This window comes from Symphodus melops, assembly GCF_947650265.1.
Source record: "Symphodus melops genome assembly, chromosome: 5".
NCBI classification, from domain to species: Eukaryota; Metazoa; Chordata; class Actinopteri; order Labriformes; family Labridae; genus Symphodus; species Symphodus melops.
The window spans coordinates 3,777,908-3,797,700 of NC_136695.1; the positions used below are offsets into that span (position 1 = coordinate 3,777,908).

General features: G+C 44.5%; 1 protein-coding gene across 1 annotated transcript; it reads left to right on the plus strand.

Moving 5' to 3' along the window:
* Positions 1-1,142: 1,142 nt before the first annotated feature.
* On the plus strand, positions 1,143-9,758 carry kpna5 (karyopherin alpha 5 (importin alpha 6)). The gene is made up of 14 exons (XM_079343665.1): positions 1,143-1,271; positions 3,012-3,145; positions 4,350-4,451; positions 4,567-4,666; positions 4,849-4,943; positions 5,591-5,722; positions 5,812-5,900; positions 5,980-6,079; positions 6,170-6,333; positions 6,853-6,931; positions 7,035-7,160; positions 7,546-7,673; positions 7,802-7,980; positions 8,233-9,758. The coding sequence occupies exons 2-14, from the start codon at positions 3,017-3,019 to the stop codon at positions 8,418-8,420; spliced, it is 1,611 nt and encodes a 536-aa protein (XP_079199791.1). The 5' UTR covers positions 1,143-1,271; positions 3,012-3,016; the 3' UTR covers positions 8,421-9,758.
* Positions 9,759-19,793: the final 10,035 nt, after the last annotated feature.

Below are 19,793 nucleotides of genomic sequence, written 5' to 3' on the forward strand. Positions count from 1 at the left end.
CGTTCTGAGAGAGCTGGTTTCCACAGGGTCACAAACCTCCTCTGCGGTGCTTGATTCTTTTTATATTTGGACCAAAGCTCAGCACAGATGTTTCATTTAGACAACAGGAGGATCGTTTGAAAATGTGAAATAGGGAGATACCTCCTCTTTAAAGGATCACTATTTCTCTATTTCTTTAAGTGTAATGATTCTGTTTTAATCCTAAAAGCCGACCCAGGGACAGGGGTTGCAAAGTAGCCACAGCTATATGCATGGTATCTTACTTTGGAACTAAAACAGTATTCAATAAAACATTGTACACTGGGATGTGTTTATTGAAAATATATTATATTCAACCAATAGATGATGATAAATAGATAATATACAAGGATTTAAAGACATTTTTGCAAGCAGGGGCTCCACAACAGAGGCTACAACTACAGAGGCGTCCTTAGCAAAGTAAAGTTTGGGAACCCTTGATCCACAAAGTATACTTGCTTCTAAATATTTTCTGATTCACACCATTGATTGATTGACAATATTCAGTAATTTGCTGATTTTTTTTTCGTAGTCTGGTGAAGGGATGAAATTCCTTCTTTGTCTCTAAATAACTAGTAAGTATCTGAATGTGCAGGAGAAGTCTATTATAACAAATACATTTTTGCCTCTGCTGGACGAGCCACCAGAAGAAAAAAAAACATTTTGGGGGTTAAATAAGGGGATTCCCATTTCTTCAGCCACCAACTACATCACGAGTTAGACTGAGACGTTTTGTAGGAGAAATGTGGAGACAACTTTCATTTGGTTTATTTATTGATTTGACTGAAAATCTGTAACTGCCTTTGTATTTATTTATTTATTTTTAATATTCTGTGTTTTGAAGATGATGAACATTTCTTTATGAATTGCATATTATTTATACACTGTACATCAATTCTTGTATCATGTAGAAGCCTTGCTGTTATTTACTGTTGAGTCTTACAAAAAATGGTATTAACACGTTTTTAAAAACGTCAATGGGACTGAGTACAACAAAATGTGATTTCAGTGATCCCTGAACCATGCATCGGATTTTCTATTCTAAAATGATTTTATTTCTAAATCAGCATTTTGCAGATTAAATCTCAGCGGCTTTCCCGGAGAGACCCGCCAACAGCTGGCGGAAGTGACGTCGGGTGTTGTTGACGCGAACGGTTTTCTGGGAAAGATTTCGACAGGCCGCCATTTTGCTCTCAGAAACAGAGGTAAAGCAGCAAAGGTTGTAGCTCGTAAAAGGCTCAACGCATCACCAGGTACGTTAGATTATTACTGTATACGCTTCAGTTAAATGTAAGAGCTTTGAACGGACTGTTGTTGTTGTTATTTTAACCGAATAAACCGGTTATATTTGACACAACACCGCGTTAGCTCCGGAGCTAACGCTAGCCGCGAAGCTAGCTCATTAAAAGCAAGATATAAAGAGATAGATAGTTTTACTCCTCAAATATATGTTTAGTAGGACTGTATGGGATTTTTTTTCTGTGCGTCACGTCTACATTTTAACAGGTTAAATCCAGATAATAATCGGTCAGCTGTGTAACTGTTACTGTTAGGTAGCTATTAGCAGTCATAGCTAGCTGGGTGTTTTCATAAAGGGGCTTGTTCTGACATCTGACCTCACAGCAAACAGCTGCGTTCAACACGCGGGGGTTACAGGTGTATGACACGCGGGGTTACAGGTGTATGGCTCGCGGGGTTACAGGTGTATGACACGCGGGGTTACAGGTGTATGACACGCGGGGTTACAGGTGTATGACACGCGGGGTTACAGGTGTATGACACGCGGGGTTACAGGTGTATAACGCACTGAAATACTTCCAGGGTCCAAACTGCACAATTAATCATTGAACAGATCTGATTGGTTGGAAAATATTAAAACAATCGCTACTGTTTCATGAAGGAGCTGGTTGTGGGTCCTCCTGAGGCTAGACCAGTTTAGATCCACTGGTTTATTGGTGAGGAGGATTTCTGTCATTGTATATTAGCTCTACTGTGATTCAGTTTAGTGAACATGGTCACAGGCCAAGTGTCGAAGACAATCATCAGCACAACATCACTCCCTCTTTTGATATTGTTTTGTACAAGAAGCAAACAGACGTCTAAAAAGAAGCAAAATTCAACAACAGACTTGTATTTGTCCTCCACCAACTTGACTCGTCCACCACTTTGACTGAAACAGGACAGTGACCAAACAACCTGCTTATTTGATTCCACAGTGAAACGTCACCCTTCACTTACAGAAACAGACAACCAGAGTGACCTTTAACCTATCAAGCATGTATTTGGACTGTGGGAGGAAGCAGGGGAGAACATGTAAACTCCACACTGATATAGACCCCGTAAGACGAGGATTCAAACCAGCAACCTCCTCGCTGTGAGGCGTTACTGTTACCTATGCACCATCGTGCTGTTTGGTTAGAGCTAGTTAGTTACTCTTTCAGTCCAGCAGATGGGGCTGAGGTTTTTTTTTGTCCTGGTGAGATCAGCAGCTGTTACAGTTGGGTTATGAAAAAGATTATTAAGAAGTGAGCAACATAAAGACAGACATCTTTATGTGAATTACGTTTTATAAAATGTATTTAATGCAAATTCGGCCGTGTTTTAAGCTGCTTCTTGGTCCGTCTGCATGATAATCCCTGAACTAAAATAGTTGAAGTGAGATAACCTCACTACATTCTTTATCTTATTATTGTGTTTCGTCATAAAAAGTTAGCTTGTTAACTGAACCAGCCACATTTTTTTCTTTTTTTTCCTCCAGCTTCTGTTTGTTTTGATTTTAAAGGTGCACGTGAAGTGACATTTTACAATTAATTTTGCACAACATTGTGGGTATTATAATGCAAATCCTTTCCTGAAAGGTTGCAGCCAAACGACACATTTGAATAAAACTTTCAGGATTAATAAAACTGATGTTCATGATCAAATCTTGCCAGATTGAAATCCTCAATATTTGATGATTAAACGTCTGTCCTTCTTTTTGCATTTTGTTGTAGACACCATGGCGAGTCCGGGAAAAGACAACTACAGGATGAAGAGCTACAAGAACAAAGCGTTGAATCCTCAGGAGATGCGTCGGAGGAGAGAGGAGGAAGGAGTCCAGCTCCGCAAACAGAAGAGAGAGGAGCAGGTAAACGCCCGATTCAGAACACGTCGCATTCAGTTGTTTTCGCTCACAGTCAACTTAGTTTCACTAAATGAATTGTATTCAGTGTAGTCCCTCATTAAACTCCAACCTAAATCTCCCGATTACCCGTGACCCACATTTCAAACCTCTCTTGGTTATTTGATGTGACAGAGTGCTGCCACTCTGTCCTCTGTTTGTGTATTAAAACACAAGTGCACTCATTCATTTGACAAAGTGACAGCCCGACTCTAACATCATTATCCTGCCACCGTGTTTTAGTGCTGTGGAGTCCCTGTCTTTACTGAAGCAGTTAGTGGTGGAGAGATTGAGCCTGGATAATCGCCTGCTACATTTTGCAGTCGTCCTTAAACTGCCAGTAACAACAACAACAACAGCTGCTGAAGTTATGAGTTATGTTGATATTTAGACCTAAACTCAGCTACACAACACACAGCATTTACTGACACTTGGATTCTTGATTTGATGTGAAAATAATAATAGTCTGATATTTAATGTTTGCAGCAGTGTTGAACAGTAAGGATGGACATTCAATTTTTTTTTTTCGTGCATCCCAACAAGAACAAAAGTTTTCCCAGCTCCCTGTAGTTTTATAATAAACGTTTAAATGAACTTCACAGTTCTCTCTACATATCGGCAATCCTCCCTGGCAAAGCCAGCAACACGATCAGCTTGAGTCTATTGTTTCCTATTGGTGTGTCCTTCCTGCACGTGATCGACGCAATGCACCGCATTTACCTCGCTGGCTGCTCTGTTTCTACTTCCTCTCTGTCGATAGCGTAGCTGAACATAAGAACTAGGCACTCGCTTTTCTCACTCGACAGAGCTTGTTAGCTTGTTGTACCAACAACTGAGCAAGCATAGCCACCTTGAGCCAAATATCAACAAGTGTTGTAATTGGACAACTCGTCAGTTCAAATCAACACTTATCAACTGGTTTGTCCACCTTTTATTGTAAAAGCACCAGATGTCCTATTGTTTGTAAGATGAAACTGAAAGTCACAGAGACTGAAATATGTAACAGACAGCCGGCGTGCCGATGCAAGCGGATACATAACGTGCAGTAAGGACGCCATGTAACTTCAATGGTACCTGTCAGATTACTTCCTGTGTGTGGATGTGCTGGTCGTATCAGTCAGCAGACGGGTGTCACGTGGGTCTAACCAGCAGGTTGATAATGTGTCCACAGCTGTTCAAGAGGAGAAACGTTTGTGTTCCTTCGAGTGACGAGTCGATGCTGGAGTGTCCGATCCAGGATCCAGACGTCAGCTCCACTGTACCTGTCACAGGTGTAAGTGTCGCTTTACTTGTTGTCTCTTTTCCTGGCTGTGATCGGGTTCTTGTTTGTTTCTGTTGCTGTGATTGATCTGAGCCTGATTCTGAGTACTCCTCATGTGTGACCTCAGGATGGAGTCATTACTCCTGATATGATTCAGATGATCCTCTCTGAGGACCCCGACCAGCAGCTGATCGCTACACAGAAATTTAGGAAACTACTCTCCAAAGGTTTGTGTGACACGCCAGGATTCTCTACTTAATGTCGTAAATCTTTGCATTACACCTCATTCTGTTATCTGTTTCTTCTGCTGAGTAAGAAACTAGAGAAAAGCTCTTTGGCTCTGTTAAACCTCTACTTCAAGCAGGTGTTGTTTAGTCACAGGTGAATTGTGATCTCTTCCTCCGTGCAGAGCCGAACCCCCCCATAGACGAGGTCATCGCCACAGCTGGGGTCGTCAACCGTTTTGTGGAGTTCCTGAAGAGGAGCGAAAACTGCACCCTGCAGGTGAGAGCTTCAAGTCGAAGGTACCGACTGTGTGATCACAGAACGAAGACGTGGATCTTTTAGTCCCTCTTCACCTGCCCCAGCTCCAACTGTAAGAACAAGATCGTCTATCATGTGTCTGCCTCCCGGTCATAGACTGCCAGAGCTCCCTGATTAAAGACAATTACAGTAATCCAACCTGGAGGTGATGAAGGCATGAACTAGTTCATCTGCATCGTTCTGCCACAGACTCTGCCTGATCTTAGAGATATTACGAAGGTGAAAATAAGCTCTCCTTGAAATGTGTGTCATGTGAGCGGTAAAGGAAATATCTTGATCGAACAGAACTCCTCCTTACATGATCAGAAAGTCACTCTGAGGTCCTTCGGTCCGAGCACGATAACTTCAGTCAGTAGTTGTTGATTTGTGTTGGCTCGATGTCTGTCAAGGGAAGAGTTTACTTTTTTTTTTGTTCCACGGCCTCTAGATGAACTTTGTGACAAAACACATTTGATATAATCTGTGTGACATCACCAAAAAAAAAAAGTCCTTATTGATGCTTCCGGGTTCTCTTCCGACACGAGCTGTCACACTTATCAATCAGAAGAACATTAACCTGCAGTATTATTAACACCTGACACGCCTTCCTGTGTGTCTCTGTGTGTCAGTTCGAGGCCGCCTGGGCTCTGACCAACATCGCCTCCGGGACCTTTCTGCACACTAAAGTGGTGATTGAGACAGGAGCCGTTCCCATCTTCATCGAGCTGCTGAACTCTGATTATGAGGACGTCCAGGAGCAGGTCAGAGGAGAGCAGCTCACACGTGAGCAGAAGAGCCATCGTCCATCGTGCAGCATGTGTGCTAACCGTGCTAACGCCGTGTGTTTCAGGCTGTGTGGGCGTTAGGGAACATAGCTGGAGACAACGCAGAGTGCAGAGACTACGTGCTGAACTGCTCCATCCTGCCGTCCCTGCAGCAGTAAGTGTCCTCACTGTCTCTGTCTCGCTGTGTCTCATGAGACCTGATAACAGCTGCTTTGTCCTGTTTTTATCTGCAGGCTGCTCGCTAAATCCAACCGGCTCACAACCACCCGTAACGCAGTGTGGGCTCTGTCCAACCTGTGCCGGGGGAAGAATCCACCGCCTGACTTTGCAAAGGTGAGTCTGTGAACGATCGCTCGAGGACGGGGCCACGCCTCCAGTACAGAGTCCAGTCTATCAGAATCTGTCCCTGTGTCTCCATGTCAGGTCTCCCCGTGTCTCAGCGTGCTGTCCAGGCTGCTGTTCAGCAGCGACCCGGACGTGCTGGCTGACGCCTGCTGGGCTCTGTCCTACCTGTCGGATGGCCCCAATGAGAAGATCCAGACTGTGATCGACTCGGGCGTCTGCCGCAGACTGGTGGAGCTGCTCATGTAAGAAGTGTTTACAGACTGTCCACAGATCAGACCGAGTCTCAGAGTTTATGACTTCAGATTTGGAGCAAAGCATTTAAAAACGCTTCATCTCAGGAGACGAGACTTCTTTTAGCAAAAACTAGGCTTTAAAAAAAGAAGCAGCTTTGGGTCAGCCATAGAATTGGAAGGTCTTGGGTTCGATCCCCAGCTCCTGCAACCACACAACTGTTGTGCCCTTGGGCAAGACACTCAACCCCAAGTTTGTCCTGTTGCTTCATTGGCAGAACATGAATGCTCATGTTAATGCTGACGGACTCTTTACACAGTGTGTGGATGTGAAAGTACTGTGAGTCGTCAGGAGGCGAGTCTCTTCATCAAACATGAATGTTTTAATTTTTTTATGCATTAGTTTTTCTACATTTTGACCTTAAAATGAAGACAATGAGAACACGTTAAGTTCTTGATCCCGTCCACATGATGAAGCCCTTACAGATGCCACTGATGTTTCTCTACATGTTAACCATGTTGTGTTTACAGGCACAGCGACTATAAGGTGGTCTCTCCAGCTTTACGAGCGGTGGGAAACATCGTGACAGGGGACGACATCCAGACTCAGGTAGACTCTCGTTGTCTCACCTTTGTAAATCTTTGTGTGAGCTCACTTCATTGGACCCACATGTGGTCGATAAATGATCCTAATAACCTGTTTGTGATTTCAGGTGATCTTGAACTGTTCAGCTCTTCCGTGTTTACTCCACCTCCTCAGCAGTCCGAAGGAGTCCATCAAGAAGGAGGCGTGCTGGACCGTGTCCAACATCACAGCAGGAAACCGAGCTCAGATCCAGGTAACACGCTCTCCTCTGTGTCGCTCACAGCTTCTCTCACGCTCTCGCTCTCTCTCTCGCTCTCTCTCTCTCTCTCTCTCTCTCTCTCTCTCTCTCTCTCTCTCTCTCTCTCGCTCTCGCTCTCTCTCGCTCTCTCTCGCTCTCTCTCGCTCTCTCGCTCTCGCTCTCTCTCAGCGCTTAACAATCAATTAAAATACCATTTAGGAAACAGAATACAGACTTCAAGTCGTCCAGACAGGAAACTTTGAGTTTTATTTTTTTAGATTTTTTTTTTTGAGAAAAGAAACGAAACAGTGATTTTACCTTCACCGGTCCATGCGAGTTGTAGTGTCGTGTAAAAGCTGCGTAGGTCGCGTCCCCTCTCTCACCACTCTCCTCTCCTCAGAATGTGATCGATGCAAACATCTTTCCCGTCTTGATCGAGATCCTTCAGAAGGCCGAGTTCCGCACAAGAAAGGAGGCGGCGTGGGCGATCACTAACGCCACCTCCGGGGGAACGCCTGCACAAATCAGGTATCTCACTGTCTCTGCCACTGATGTCTAAATATCCATCAATACTTTCAGCCTGTCAAATGTTTGAACTACTTTCTTTGAAACTCAAGGTCGCGTGTGTGTGTGTGTGTGTGTGTGTGTACACACAGGTATCTGGTGTCTCTGAACGCCATCAAGCCCATGTGTGACCTGCTGACGGTGATGGACTCAAAGATCGTCCAGGTGTCTCTGAACGGCCTGGAGAACATCCTCAGACTGGGAGAACAGGAGGCCAAACAGAACGGCTCGGGCATCAACCCGTACTGCGCTCTCATCGAGGAGGCGTACGGTAAGGCTGTGACGCTCACGCTCGCTGAACGCTGCAGCGTGACGCTCGCTGAACGCTGCAGCGTGACGCTCACACTTGTTACAATGTTTGTACGAGATGTAACCTTACTCAGATCCTGTTTGACTGTTGGAGCCATGTGAGTGCAGGCCAGCGTGGGGGGGGGGGGGGGTGCAGTAGTGCTTGATCATGGTACGGGACACTAAGCGCCCCCCTTTAATGAGCTATTCATGTCTGTGTGTAAACCTTTTCCAGGGCTGGATAAGATCGAGTTCCTGCAGAGTCATGAAAACCAGGAGATCTACCAGAAGGCCTTCGACCTGATCGAGCATTACTTCGGCGTGGACGAGGAGGATGCCAGCCTGGCCCCGCAGGTGGACCAGAACCAGGCTCAGTTTGTCTTCCAGCAGCAGGAAGGACCCATGGAGGGCTTCCAGCTTTAACCCGGCCTCCCCCTCCTGCACCCCCCGCCTTCTTCTTTGGTTTGTATTCCTCTGCCAAATGGGCCTGCGGACTCTGCCGGGACCCCCCCCCCCCTCCCCCCCATCCCCAGCCCTTCACTTGTGCATCAGCCCCTCCTCTGCAGACAGATGGAGGTGTGTGTTTGTGTGTGTGTGTGAGGAGGTGATCAGCTAACAGAGAGCGGCCCGTTACCGAAGCGTCTCTCCTCCCGCCGAGTCGATTCCAACAGTCTGGACGATGTTTCAATCAAATACTGGACGCTTTTCAGTCAGCATCCATATCCCGTCTTCAATGTGAAACTACCTCTGCAACCTTCAGACAGAAAGGCTCCACATGAACCCACTGATCTCTTCTTTCTTGTGGCTGATGGCAGTCTTGGGTAAAGTCAGGACTGGGGGATTTGGTGACCCGTAGTGGATGTAAATACAGTCCTGCTGTACGTCCAGCTGCTCTCTCTCCTCTTCTGTCCGTCGTTTTAAAGGACTCTACGAGCACCTGGAGACTCTAAATCTCTTATTTATTAGTCTTCTGAGTTGCGTGGAGCGTTTCGGGCCCTCAGCTCTGACTGAAGGCTCCCTGGACGATGCATCACTCGTGGGGTTTTTTTTCCGCTGCTTTTTCTTCCGTTCAGAGAGCAGGATCAGGACAGGCGCTCTCTGTGTGACATGATGGCGTTTGTTGCTGGTTGAGAAGAGATTTTTTTTTTTTTTTCCCAGTTTCTAGTCCGAACTAGCGACGTAACGCATCTTAACTTATTTTTCTTGCTGCAGTCGTCTCCATGCTGTGCCGGGATCAGCCGCGGAGGGTTTGTATATTATATATACATGTAAGAAAGTGTGGAGAGAATATTTAAGAGGCTGTGTGAAGCTGTGATATGCAATTATGTTTCAGGACTGATAATGCCGTGTGAGTATTGCAGTTTCTGATTTTTCTGGAGGACTTTCTCCTCTCAGCTTCTCGATTTGATGTTTTCATGTTCATGTTGTAGATGATCTAAAACCACGAGTACAGCAGCATTATTAAGAGCTGAACATGAAATCACATTAAAAAAATAAATCCTATTTGTAATGCAGAAATGACATCAAGCACATTAATGGTGTATAGTTTTCTAATATTTCTGGTTTGTATGATTGAATATTTTTTTTTTAGGTTTTTGGTAGTGTTTCTGATTTCTCCTGTTGGGGGTTTGTTTTGCGGTGTTTTAGTGGCTCGCAGTAGAAATGTTGAAACATGAAGTGTGCAGAGTGAGTCACTGTGTGCAGACAGACTCCTGCTGTGTAAAAACATCTAATAAACTGATCTGTTGGATACAAACCAAACACACCAGGCTTCTCTGTCTGTTCTCGTCTGATGGAGAATGATGTGAAGTCGTCGCACTAAATGATTCAGTACACAGGAAGAGGATGTGGTCAGTGTGTCCTAACTGACTGGTTTTGTAGACTTAAATCTTAAAGGAGCAGCATGGAACGATGACCCCTAGTGTTTAAAACGGGTACTGCAGAACAGATTCAAACCATTAAGCTGATTTGACTCGAGTGGATCCAAATCTAGAGGGGCGTCCAAAACGTTCCTGTCTTTCATTGAACAGGACAGCTGAAGAGAGACGGGAAGTGTTAACCCTGACAGTGAGGGGATGAAGCAGCGCAGAGCCGACCGCAGCACCTGCAACAAAGGACTACAGCCTCGTGGAGCGCCACATACGCCCATCAGCGCTCCACTCCTGAGTCTTTCTACACAACTGAGAAAAAAAGAAAAGAAAACCTTTTAGGTCACTTTGTAAATCCCAGCAAACACCCTCCAAATCCTTCCATACTCCTTCTGTACTTCAATTTCCCTCGGGATCAATAAAGTATCTATTGTAGGGACCTTCCACTGCGGCAACATTATGTTGGGGTTTTATGATGTAACATTTAGTTGTTGAATTAAATTTAATAATTAAGTTTACTTAATTATTAAAATAAATCAATAATTATTATTAAACTGAGTTTAATTAGCCTTGGGGCACCACCCTGTAAACAGGGAACAACCAAAATATTACAAATATCAGTATCAAATTACTTAATTAAATACCAATATCATCAATAATTAATCTGTATTTAATTGAAGGTGTGAAATCCGAACACAAAGCCCTTTCACCCAGCCTAAGTCACAATGCAAATACACAGTAATCACAAACAACTGCTCTTTAAATTATAACAGAATTTATTTAACAAAGAAACATCAAGGTAATCAATGAAACTCAATCAAACAAACAACTATTATAAACTAAACTACAGAGACAAACATAAACAAACAAGCGTGGCACGTGTGCGTATATATATATATATATGCATACATATATATACATATATATATATATATATGTATATATATATATGCATATATATATACATATATATATACATATACATACATATCTCAAAATGGCAGCGTGGTCACGTGATGGCAGACACAGAACACAGGTCTCCTAACCTGGTCTATTGTCTAGAGACGGAGTCAAACTCTGTCTCTACCTGATCTATGTTTCTGCAGCGTCTGGAAAGCCACAGATCTCTATGTGTGTGCGTCTACCGAAAGGTGCGTGTGTCAGTGTAAAATGTGGGGAAAGAGAGAGAAAAGAGCGCACCTCAGAAGCTCAATTGCAGCCTGGAACTCATGCACAACTCAGAGCATAGTTAACTTCACTACCAGAAGCCAGTGGCCGGATTTGTATCAGACTGCGTTCACACTAGTCTTTCTGATAATGAGTCTATTACTAAGACAGTGGTCAAACACCAAGCAAATATTATCACCGTTTCACAATAATAACTCAGTTATTAAACACACTCTCTATATTTAACTGCCCAGACCTAGCTAAGCCTCACTTGTAACCGCTTTGTCCGCGGTTGATGAAGGAAGAAAAGGGGTCCTCGGAACGGTCTTTCGCTGTCTCCCTGCAGTTGTATGGTGATGGCGGCGCGTCCAAGGGGTTGAGCAGTTGAGCAGGTGTCCTCCGTCGAGCGAGGTGATCTCTGTGGATGTCTTTTCTTTACAGGACGGAACGAGACGTAATCCTTACAATCTCTCTCAATAGATAGATAGATAGATACTTTATTGATCCCGAGGGAAATTCAAGGCATCCAGTAGCAGTATACAGACAGGCAGGACACAAGACATTAGTTACAATACACACCCGCTGTCCCCCCTCCCCTCTGTATACAAATCCCCCAAACAGATTTAGCAGCCCCTATGTGACTAAGAATAAACATAATTATATGTTAAACCTGTGCAGTTAGCATTAGCAGTTAGACTTAAAACTAATATAGCATAATGTGCATAACCTGTGAGGAGAGAAAAACATGTGTTTTAATACAGGAGAAATAAGACGCTCTTCTTAGAGATGCGTTCCAATGGATGATCTAAGCTCGGAATTCAGGATGTCGGTATGCTTCAAGGCCTTGGGTTAGCTGCGTGCCAAAACTTTTAAACAAAGAGAATCGTGCTGTGTAACAGGAAGCAGAGTTGTATCCTCGGATGTCGCCAGACGACGTATGAAAGAGGGAGAACACTAGTTGTCCTGGGATTTTATCCCTCCCAAACTTCACACCTATGTGTTAGGTGTGGCAAAGCATTCTGGGAGTACCTGCAAGGCATGCTGGGATATAGAGTCTTTTGTCCTGGTTCTCCAAAGGACACAGCCTGAACTTTGTCATCCTGGCTGGACCCAACATCCCCCCTTGGCCTGAAGAGCGGGATGCAGGTCATGGTCTTCAGGGCCACCAGTCCACGTGCTTTGGAGATACTCGTACAAAAGTTAATTTGGCAAACAGTCGATAAATTCAAGAGGCATTTGGTCTTGGCAGGCATTGAGGCAAAGTCTGGGCAGACTGTCTAACTATGTCTAACGCTAAACATCAAAACATAATCAGGCATTAGCGAAGCTTTGCTGCTCAAGGTGCATTCTTTGACAAAACACATGAAACAAATAAACAAGAGGAAGAGAGAAAGAGAAGAGTTTCATGTGTAGATTTGTGGGCTAACTCCTAGACTGGGCAGGAGAAAGCCTGTGTGTGTTTGTGGCATGTCAGTAATGTGTAATGTACATGTACATGTAGAGTCTCACTATGGGTGTGAGGCCACAAAACTAAAAAAAACAACAAAAGCGTGGGTAGAGTGACTGGGTTTTAAAGTGGAGGCTACTCCCCCCTCTCCGGTGTGGAGTCAGAACCTGGTCCACTGTCTTACCCCATCTATCACCCCCCTCGGAATTGTGTCCGTCATCTCACTGCTGACACCTGCTTCCTTATGAAGCTCTTGGGAACTCTGGTTATACCTACCCTTCTGTCTTAGGTTTCGGACATCCCGAGAGTTCCGTTCAGGTCTGTCAGTGATTGACTCCTCAGGCTGGAACCTACCGTGTGACCGGCTCAACCCTTCACCCCCCTGGCTCTGTCGTCTTCTCTTTTAAAGTGGAGGCTACTCCCCCCTCCCCGGTGTGGAGTCAGAACCTGGTCCACTGTCTTACCCCATCTATCACCCCCTCGGAATTGTGTCAGTCATCTCACTGCTGACACCTGCTTCCTTATGAAGCTCTTGGGAACTCTGGTTATACCTACCCTTCTGTCTTAGGTTTCGGACATCCCGAGAGTTCTGTTCAGGTCTGTCAGTGATTGACTCCTCAGGCTGGAACCTACCGTGTGACCGGCTCAACCCTTCACCCCCCTGGCTCTGTCGTCTTCTCTTTTAAAGTGGAGGCTACTCCCCCCTCCCCGGTGTGGAGTCAGAACCTGGTCCACTGTCTTACCCCATCTATCACCCCCCTCGGAATTGTGTCAGTCATCTCACTGCTGACACCTGCTTCCTTATGAAGCTCTTGGGAACTCTGGTTATACCTACCCTTCTGTCTTAGGTTTCGGACATCCCGAGAGTTCCGTTCAGGTCTGTCAGTGATTGACTCCTCAGGCTGGAACCTACCGTGTGACCGGCTCAACCCTTCACCCCCCTGGCTCTGTCGTCTTCTCTGCCAGCGACGTGGTCTCTTGGACTTCTTCATTGCACGAGGCAGTTCGTTGCCTTCAAGTGCTACGTCACCTTTGTGACGCTCTGGGTGTACGTGTGGGAACCTGCAGGTAGTAGGAGAGGGCCTGCTGTAATCTCTGCCTGAGGGGGCTGAGAAGTCACCCACCTTCCCATGGGGTGATTCAAACCTGTCAAGGTGTGAAAAAGTGTGACAGCTGTCAATATACAGGAGCGTTTTGTCAAAGGGAGGGGCTCTACAGTCAAAGTCTTCCTGTTCAGGATTGACAGTGGGAACAAGACTTTGTTCAGTCATTAGACTATCCTGGCTGCTCGGTTTTCTACTGAGCTTTTTCAGCAGGGTCGTTTGATCTTTTAAGGGGCTTGGTGCACGATCAGAGTCGTATCCTGACGACGTGGCTTGCTCTATGCTTACCTGTGCTCCCTGAATTAATTCAAAAGCGTCTAACACCTTCTGCTTGGCAGTTTGTAGGTGCTGACAAAGAGATTTGTTCTCTTTGTGCAAGGATTGGACCTCTGGCTGGAGTGTCTCCATTGAGGCCCTGACACTCTGTCTGGTCCGTAGACCATGAATTACAGCCTGGTGAGAGTTGCCCGAGTCGTCTGAAGACTCTTAAGTCCTCTGGTCGTCCAACATGTCTGTCTCCTTCCTCCAGGGATCTGGTTTAGTATCCCATCCTGTGTGTAGGGCTTCCTCAGCTGGCGTGGGGGCTGCGGCGCGTACCTGCTCCTCCCGAATCCTGGGTACCATGACACTTTCTTTCATATGTCTGGCTAACCTGCAGCTTTCTTGCAGTATTTTATTCTCCCCCTGCAGGGCCTTGCATTCGACTTGCAAGGTCTTAAGTCTATCCTGCATCCTTTTGAAGTCGTCCTTTAGGATCTGGTTATCTTCTTGCACCTGGGCTAGCTGTGCCTGGTGTCTATTCTGCTGCAAATATGATTTGCGCTGGAAAAGGAGGAGAAGTTGGCCTACAACATTTGAAGTTGTGTACTGTGGTCGAGCGAGGTGATCTCCGTGGATGTCCTTTCTTTAAAGGACGGAACGAGATGTAATCCTTACGATCTCTCTCAATACCGTTTTAATACGGGAGAAATAAGACGCTCTTCATAGAGATGCGTTCAAATGGATGATCTAAGCTCGGAATTCAGGATGTCGGTATGCTTCAAGGCCTTGGGTTAGCTGTGCGCCAAAACTTTTGAACAAAGAGAATCGTGCTGTGGAAAAGTGAAGCAGAGTTGTATCCTCGGACGTCGCCAGACGACGTATGAGAGAGGCAGAACACTAGTTGTCCTGGGATTTTATCCCTCCCAAACTTCACACCTATGTGTTAGGTGTGGCAAAGCATTCTGGGAGTACCTGCAAGGCATGCTGGGATAAAGAGTCTTTTGTCCTGGTTCTCCAAAGGACGCAGCCTGAACTTTGTCATCCTGGCTGGACCCAACACTATATATCATAAAAGTCTAATTGACTATAACCGGGATCATAATTTATGAAACAACGTATTCAAGACTTGAAACTAGAAATTGACAACATGAAGAAAGTGTTCACTGAGAGGAGGAGAACCATTTACAGTATGCAATCAGGTTTACTGCAACTACTAAGTGTCCAACCCTCGTGTGTTTATAAGACACCAGAGATACAGTTGCACTGTTTCAACACATTTTTACAAGTCGTAACAAAGTGGCTTGTTCCTTTTTAAACTCGCTCTTTTTAAAAAAATTCAAAACAAGGTTTCTGTTCCAAAGCACAACTCAAACTTTTCAAAAAAACAAAACAAAAACCCATTATGGACTTTTAATCTCCAGACAGATCGTCCCTTACGCTGCCTGAGATGGGACAGTAAGACCAAAGCAAACAGCCGGTGGACAGAACCCTCCACAAGATGGTTTGCGTCAGAACTAGACACTTCTCTGTTGTGTTTCCTGGACGTAACCTGTTAGTGTTACCATAGAGATGAATGTGGATCAGACCACGTTAATACAGTCAGGCAGATCGGATCTGGTCACTTGGAATTTGTAGTTGGATCAGATTCTGATCCGATTTGAGCGACAGTCTGAACAGAGCCATAGAGACGGGAGGAGAACCTGGAGGAGAACCTGGAGGAGAACCCAAGCATGCCAGGGGGATTTGAACCAGGAAGCTCCTCGCTGTGTGCCTTCACAGTTAAAAAATAACATCTTGGGTACAGAAAGAACTAAGACACACAAAACGTTAGCTTTGATAGCTCCAAACATTAAACACAAGCACAGACTGTTACTGGATTAACCACAAGTTGGATCGCAGTAATACGTTTCAGTGCTGTGTTTTGCTCCTTTCACAGATAAAAAGCAGTTTGAGCAGAAGATGACACTTCACAGTGGCCTCAGTAAGCTGCTCCGCTGCAGCCGTGGAGTCTCTGTGTGTGTTTGCAGAAAGTCTGTTTAAACATTTACACACACGCTTTACATAAGAGAATCCTAATGTTAATCCTTTTACTGCCTTTTTTACGACAGCTCTAGTAGTTGTCATGATAGCCCCCCCTCCCCTCCCCAAAACAGTTTATTAGTAATAAAATCACAGCTGTAATGAAGTTATCCAAAAACAGATATGAGAAGAAAGTGATGTTAACAACATGAATCTTCTGATCATTTTCTGAAAGTCCATTTGTCATCTAATGTTGTGTTTTTAAATCTCTGCCTCGACTTCCTTTGAAGTCACAGATAATTCTCAGTAAGTCCTCGACGGTGCGTGAGATAACTTCAGCTTTATTATGTATTGTGTGTTGTGTAATCCCTGTTTATAAAACCAGTCAGGAGTTGATGAAAGGTTAAAACAACTCGGCTCTTTGTTCACTTTCATTGGATGAATGTCAAACTGCCCACAGACGCGACGCGTACAAAATCACTGTTCAGAGAAAATACACTTTTCAAAGTTTGCTGTTTGAGAAATGATTCATTAATAACACACAGCATGGACTCTGCTCCGAGAGTCTTTTATGAATGATTTCTGCCTTTTGAAATAAAACACATCGAGGTCTCTGTTCTTCTTCCTGTAATTTTTACAAGACAAAATAACAGCAGTCACGTTAGCTGACAAGAATGCAGTCGTCATGAGTGAGTCGACATTTTTCCAAAGTTATTTTTCACAATGACCAAGCAAGTGTTACTCAATCAGTGATTAAGGAAGCATTAATCTGCCTGAGCTTAAGACGCCTGAACCTTTATCAGCGTTCTAGTAAAACAAAGAGTGTGCAGTGATGAAGTGGTGAGCGCTGTTGTGCACGTGTGGGTTCTCTCTGCACAGTCCAAAGACTGATGACTCGTAGGTGTGAGTGTGGCTCTCTTTGTAACCCCTGTGATAGACAGTCGACCAGTCCAGGGTCAACCTGCCTCTCGCCCCATGGTGTTTGAATATTAGGCTTTTTTTAAAAAAAACTTATATTCATGTGTGATTTTAATGTGCTCATTGCAGTGATGTATTGTTGGATAAATCAGAGTTTGATCACCCAGTACAAAGGAATGGTTTGATATCCACAGTATGAAGCATTTTCTTTAACATAATACCAGTTAATTTGTCATGTTTTATTTTAAGTTTCTGTGTATTAATTTTATCATCTGACTTATCAGCATATGAAGGTGTCTTTGTGCAGTTAATTGTTGAATTGTTTACCAGACTAAATGTCAGGTTCTTGATGAGAGACGGGCCAGGTAGAATGTATCTTCCCCTACAGACTGGACAAAGGAGGCAGGAGTATTATGCACCAATCGGAGAAAGGGGACCGCACATCTGAAAATGCATAATTTGGTTAGATATTCTCTGTCTAGTGTATAAAAGGGTTCAGGGAAAGATAGTCGGGGCTCAGACTTGATGAACTGACCAGATATCTGTCCGTCGTCAGGGACACGTAGTGTTGAACTCTGTAACTTCTATTCTTGATTCATCGGGTTAATAAACTCTGTTAACCTGAAAGAGACGCCTCCAGTCATTCCTCTCATCCCGTCAAAAGAATGCAAAGAGAGATTCGAGTTAATTATTTAAAGGAGTCAGATTTCTATTAACAACATTTAGGAAAAGGATAAAATAGGCGACTTTTATCCAACAACGGTAAATGCTAAACGGGCTTGAGCTTGTATAGCTACACATTCACACACTGATGGCAGAGGCTGCTATGCAAACAGACCATCAGAATGAACTATTCCCAATCATACGCAGATGACGATACAGCGGGAGCAATTCAGAGTCAAGTATCTTGCCCACGGACACATCGGACATTGTTGCTGCAGAAGCTGGGGATCAAACCCTCGGCCTTCTGGTTGAGAGATGACCGACTCTACTGAGTCACAGCCGCCCCAATGACAGCTGGGGTCGGCTCCAGCCCGACTGCCAACTCAAACAGGAACGGGAAAAGCGGTCGCCTGTAGATAATGGATGGATGTAATTCAACTATCTTTTGAATAAAATGATATCTGAATAATTCTTCTCTGGATTTTTGACACGGTCAGGGCTGAGTTTGTTCCTTTTTTTTTTCAGTCTTTGGCTGGTCACCGTCCAAACATCAGAGTTCTTCTGATATGTTGTGGTGTTCTGGTCTCACGGCGGCCGTCTTCACACCTGTCAGAGGGAAGAATGTAGAACCTCCTTCAGGCGACTTTGTTAAACATGATTATATCCTTCAGTGCCAGTGACAATGGATTACAGCAGTGAGGACTCTCAGCTCCCTTATATCTTATTACAGCCTGGAGTTTACATTTCCCACTGCAGGGACAGAAAACAGTTTCTGTCGAGTTCCCAGCCTGCAGACTTTTTTTAATCACATTGTTCGGGTGATTTGGTTTGTTGAGTGAGACAAAAATAAACTTCCCACAATCCTCCTCCCTCTTTCTTTAAAACAACACACCCTTCTACAGAAACAAGGATCCGGATGTGCTGACAGGATTTCAGATGAAGCCGTCACTTTTACAAGCCATCATACTTCTCTTTACTGTCTTCTTTCTTTTCTTTTTTTTATCTGTCGCCGAACCAGACGGACGGGTTCAGAGCGGGGAATTTCACCCAGGATGAAACCGCATGACGAGTACAAACACCTGAGGCTGTTTACCCTCTCATCCTGACAGGCTCACCGCAACTTAATTTTATCTGTGTTTCTTTTGTATGATTCATATTGTTCAGTTATTGCTTTGTTTGATCTCCTACAGCAAAACACGACGGCCTGCATGTGTGCTCAGAGATGACGTGGCCGCAGACAGAATAATCTCCGATCAAACTGTGAGAGTCTGCAGAGACAGCGGTTCATGTAAGCGTGAAGGTGAACACATGTACTTAACTTGACTTCAGAGATAAGACAGTGGATAGAGTCGGAAAGAGAGAGTGGGGACAGACATGCAGGAAACGAGCTACAAGTCGGACGGAGTCGGCCTCAAGTACTGCGTTATTTTTACACTTCCGTAGGAGCTTAATTTTTCAACACTGGAGGTTCTTCCAGCCGTAAGGCTTCCAGAAAGAAAGAGAGAGAGTGGACAAGGAATCCCTGATCCCTACATCAGCACGTGTGTTCAAGAGGGAGACATATCTCTCACCTGGTTCATGTGCCTGATTTTGTTCCAAATGGCATCAGCTGCAAAAGTCAGAAAACAAACCAATGCCTGATCCACTTAATGAGTATAAGACAGATTTTATTACCTGTATAGCATCAGTGCATGGCATGCGTGACCCATCTGCAGGGTTATTGATTGTTATGGATGGTAATTTTCTTCTTTAGGTCCTGACAGGATTTAATAACTCATGCGCTCTAAAAAAGGAGCAAAGACACTTAACCAAAGTCTGCCACGACTTACCGATGTGATGAACCAATCACACGGCTCCCTGTCTCCCTGCTGGTTCTCTACCTCTTGTGTGCTCTATCCCACACTCAAAGCACGTTGTCGATGACAGAGTTTAGACTGTGAGTTGGTCGTTGTCAGTAGTAGAATAACCTTGTTTTTTTTTGCATGTAATATGAAAAAGTAGTGTTCACCTCCCGCTGAATGAAGCCTGCAGACGAGTGATGAGCTCAGGTCCGCTTCTGGAGAAACGGCGCTCGTGCATGTAAGGGAGGGGGCGTGGCTTTAGAGGAATACTGCTTTCAAAATCATGCTAGTGATTTTGAAAATTAGCAACCCTGTCTTTTATTTGCTTTTTATGAGCCTGAGAAGGGAGACGTAAAAAGCGCAAATTATGTTCAACAACTTTCTGATCAATAAACTGTGATTAGGAGAGCAAACTGTCTCTCTTAGATCATGGTCATGTATACGAAGGTACTAATATGGCAATTAGTAAAAGTGAATGTTGTGACTTTTATTGAAAGTCGTTAACTTGA

Bases quoted from the DNA above. Each gene is read 5' to 3' on its own strand.
- kpna5 (XM_079343665.1), top strand. From the start codon at position 3,017: ATGGCGAGTCCGGGAAAAGACAACTACAGGATGAAGAGCTACAAGAAC. The intron at 5,901-5,979 runs GTAAGTGTCCTC...TTTTATCTGCAG, and splicing joins ATCCTGCCGTCCCTGCAGCA to GCTGCTCGCTAAATCCAACC. The intron at 7,161-7,545 runs GTAACACGCTCT...TCCTCTCCTCAG, and splicing joins GAAACCGAGCTCAGATCCAG to AATGTGATCGATGCAAACAT.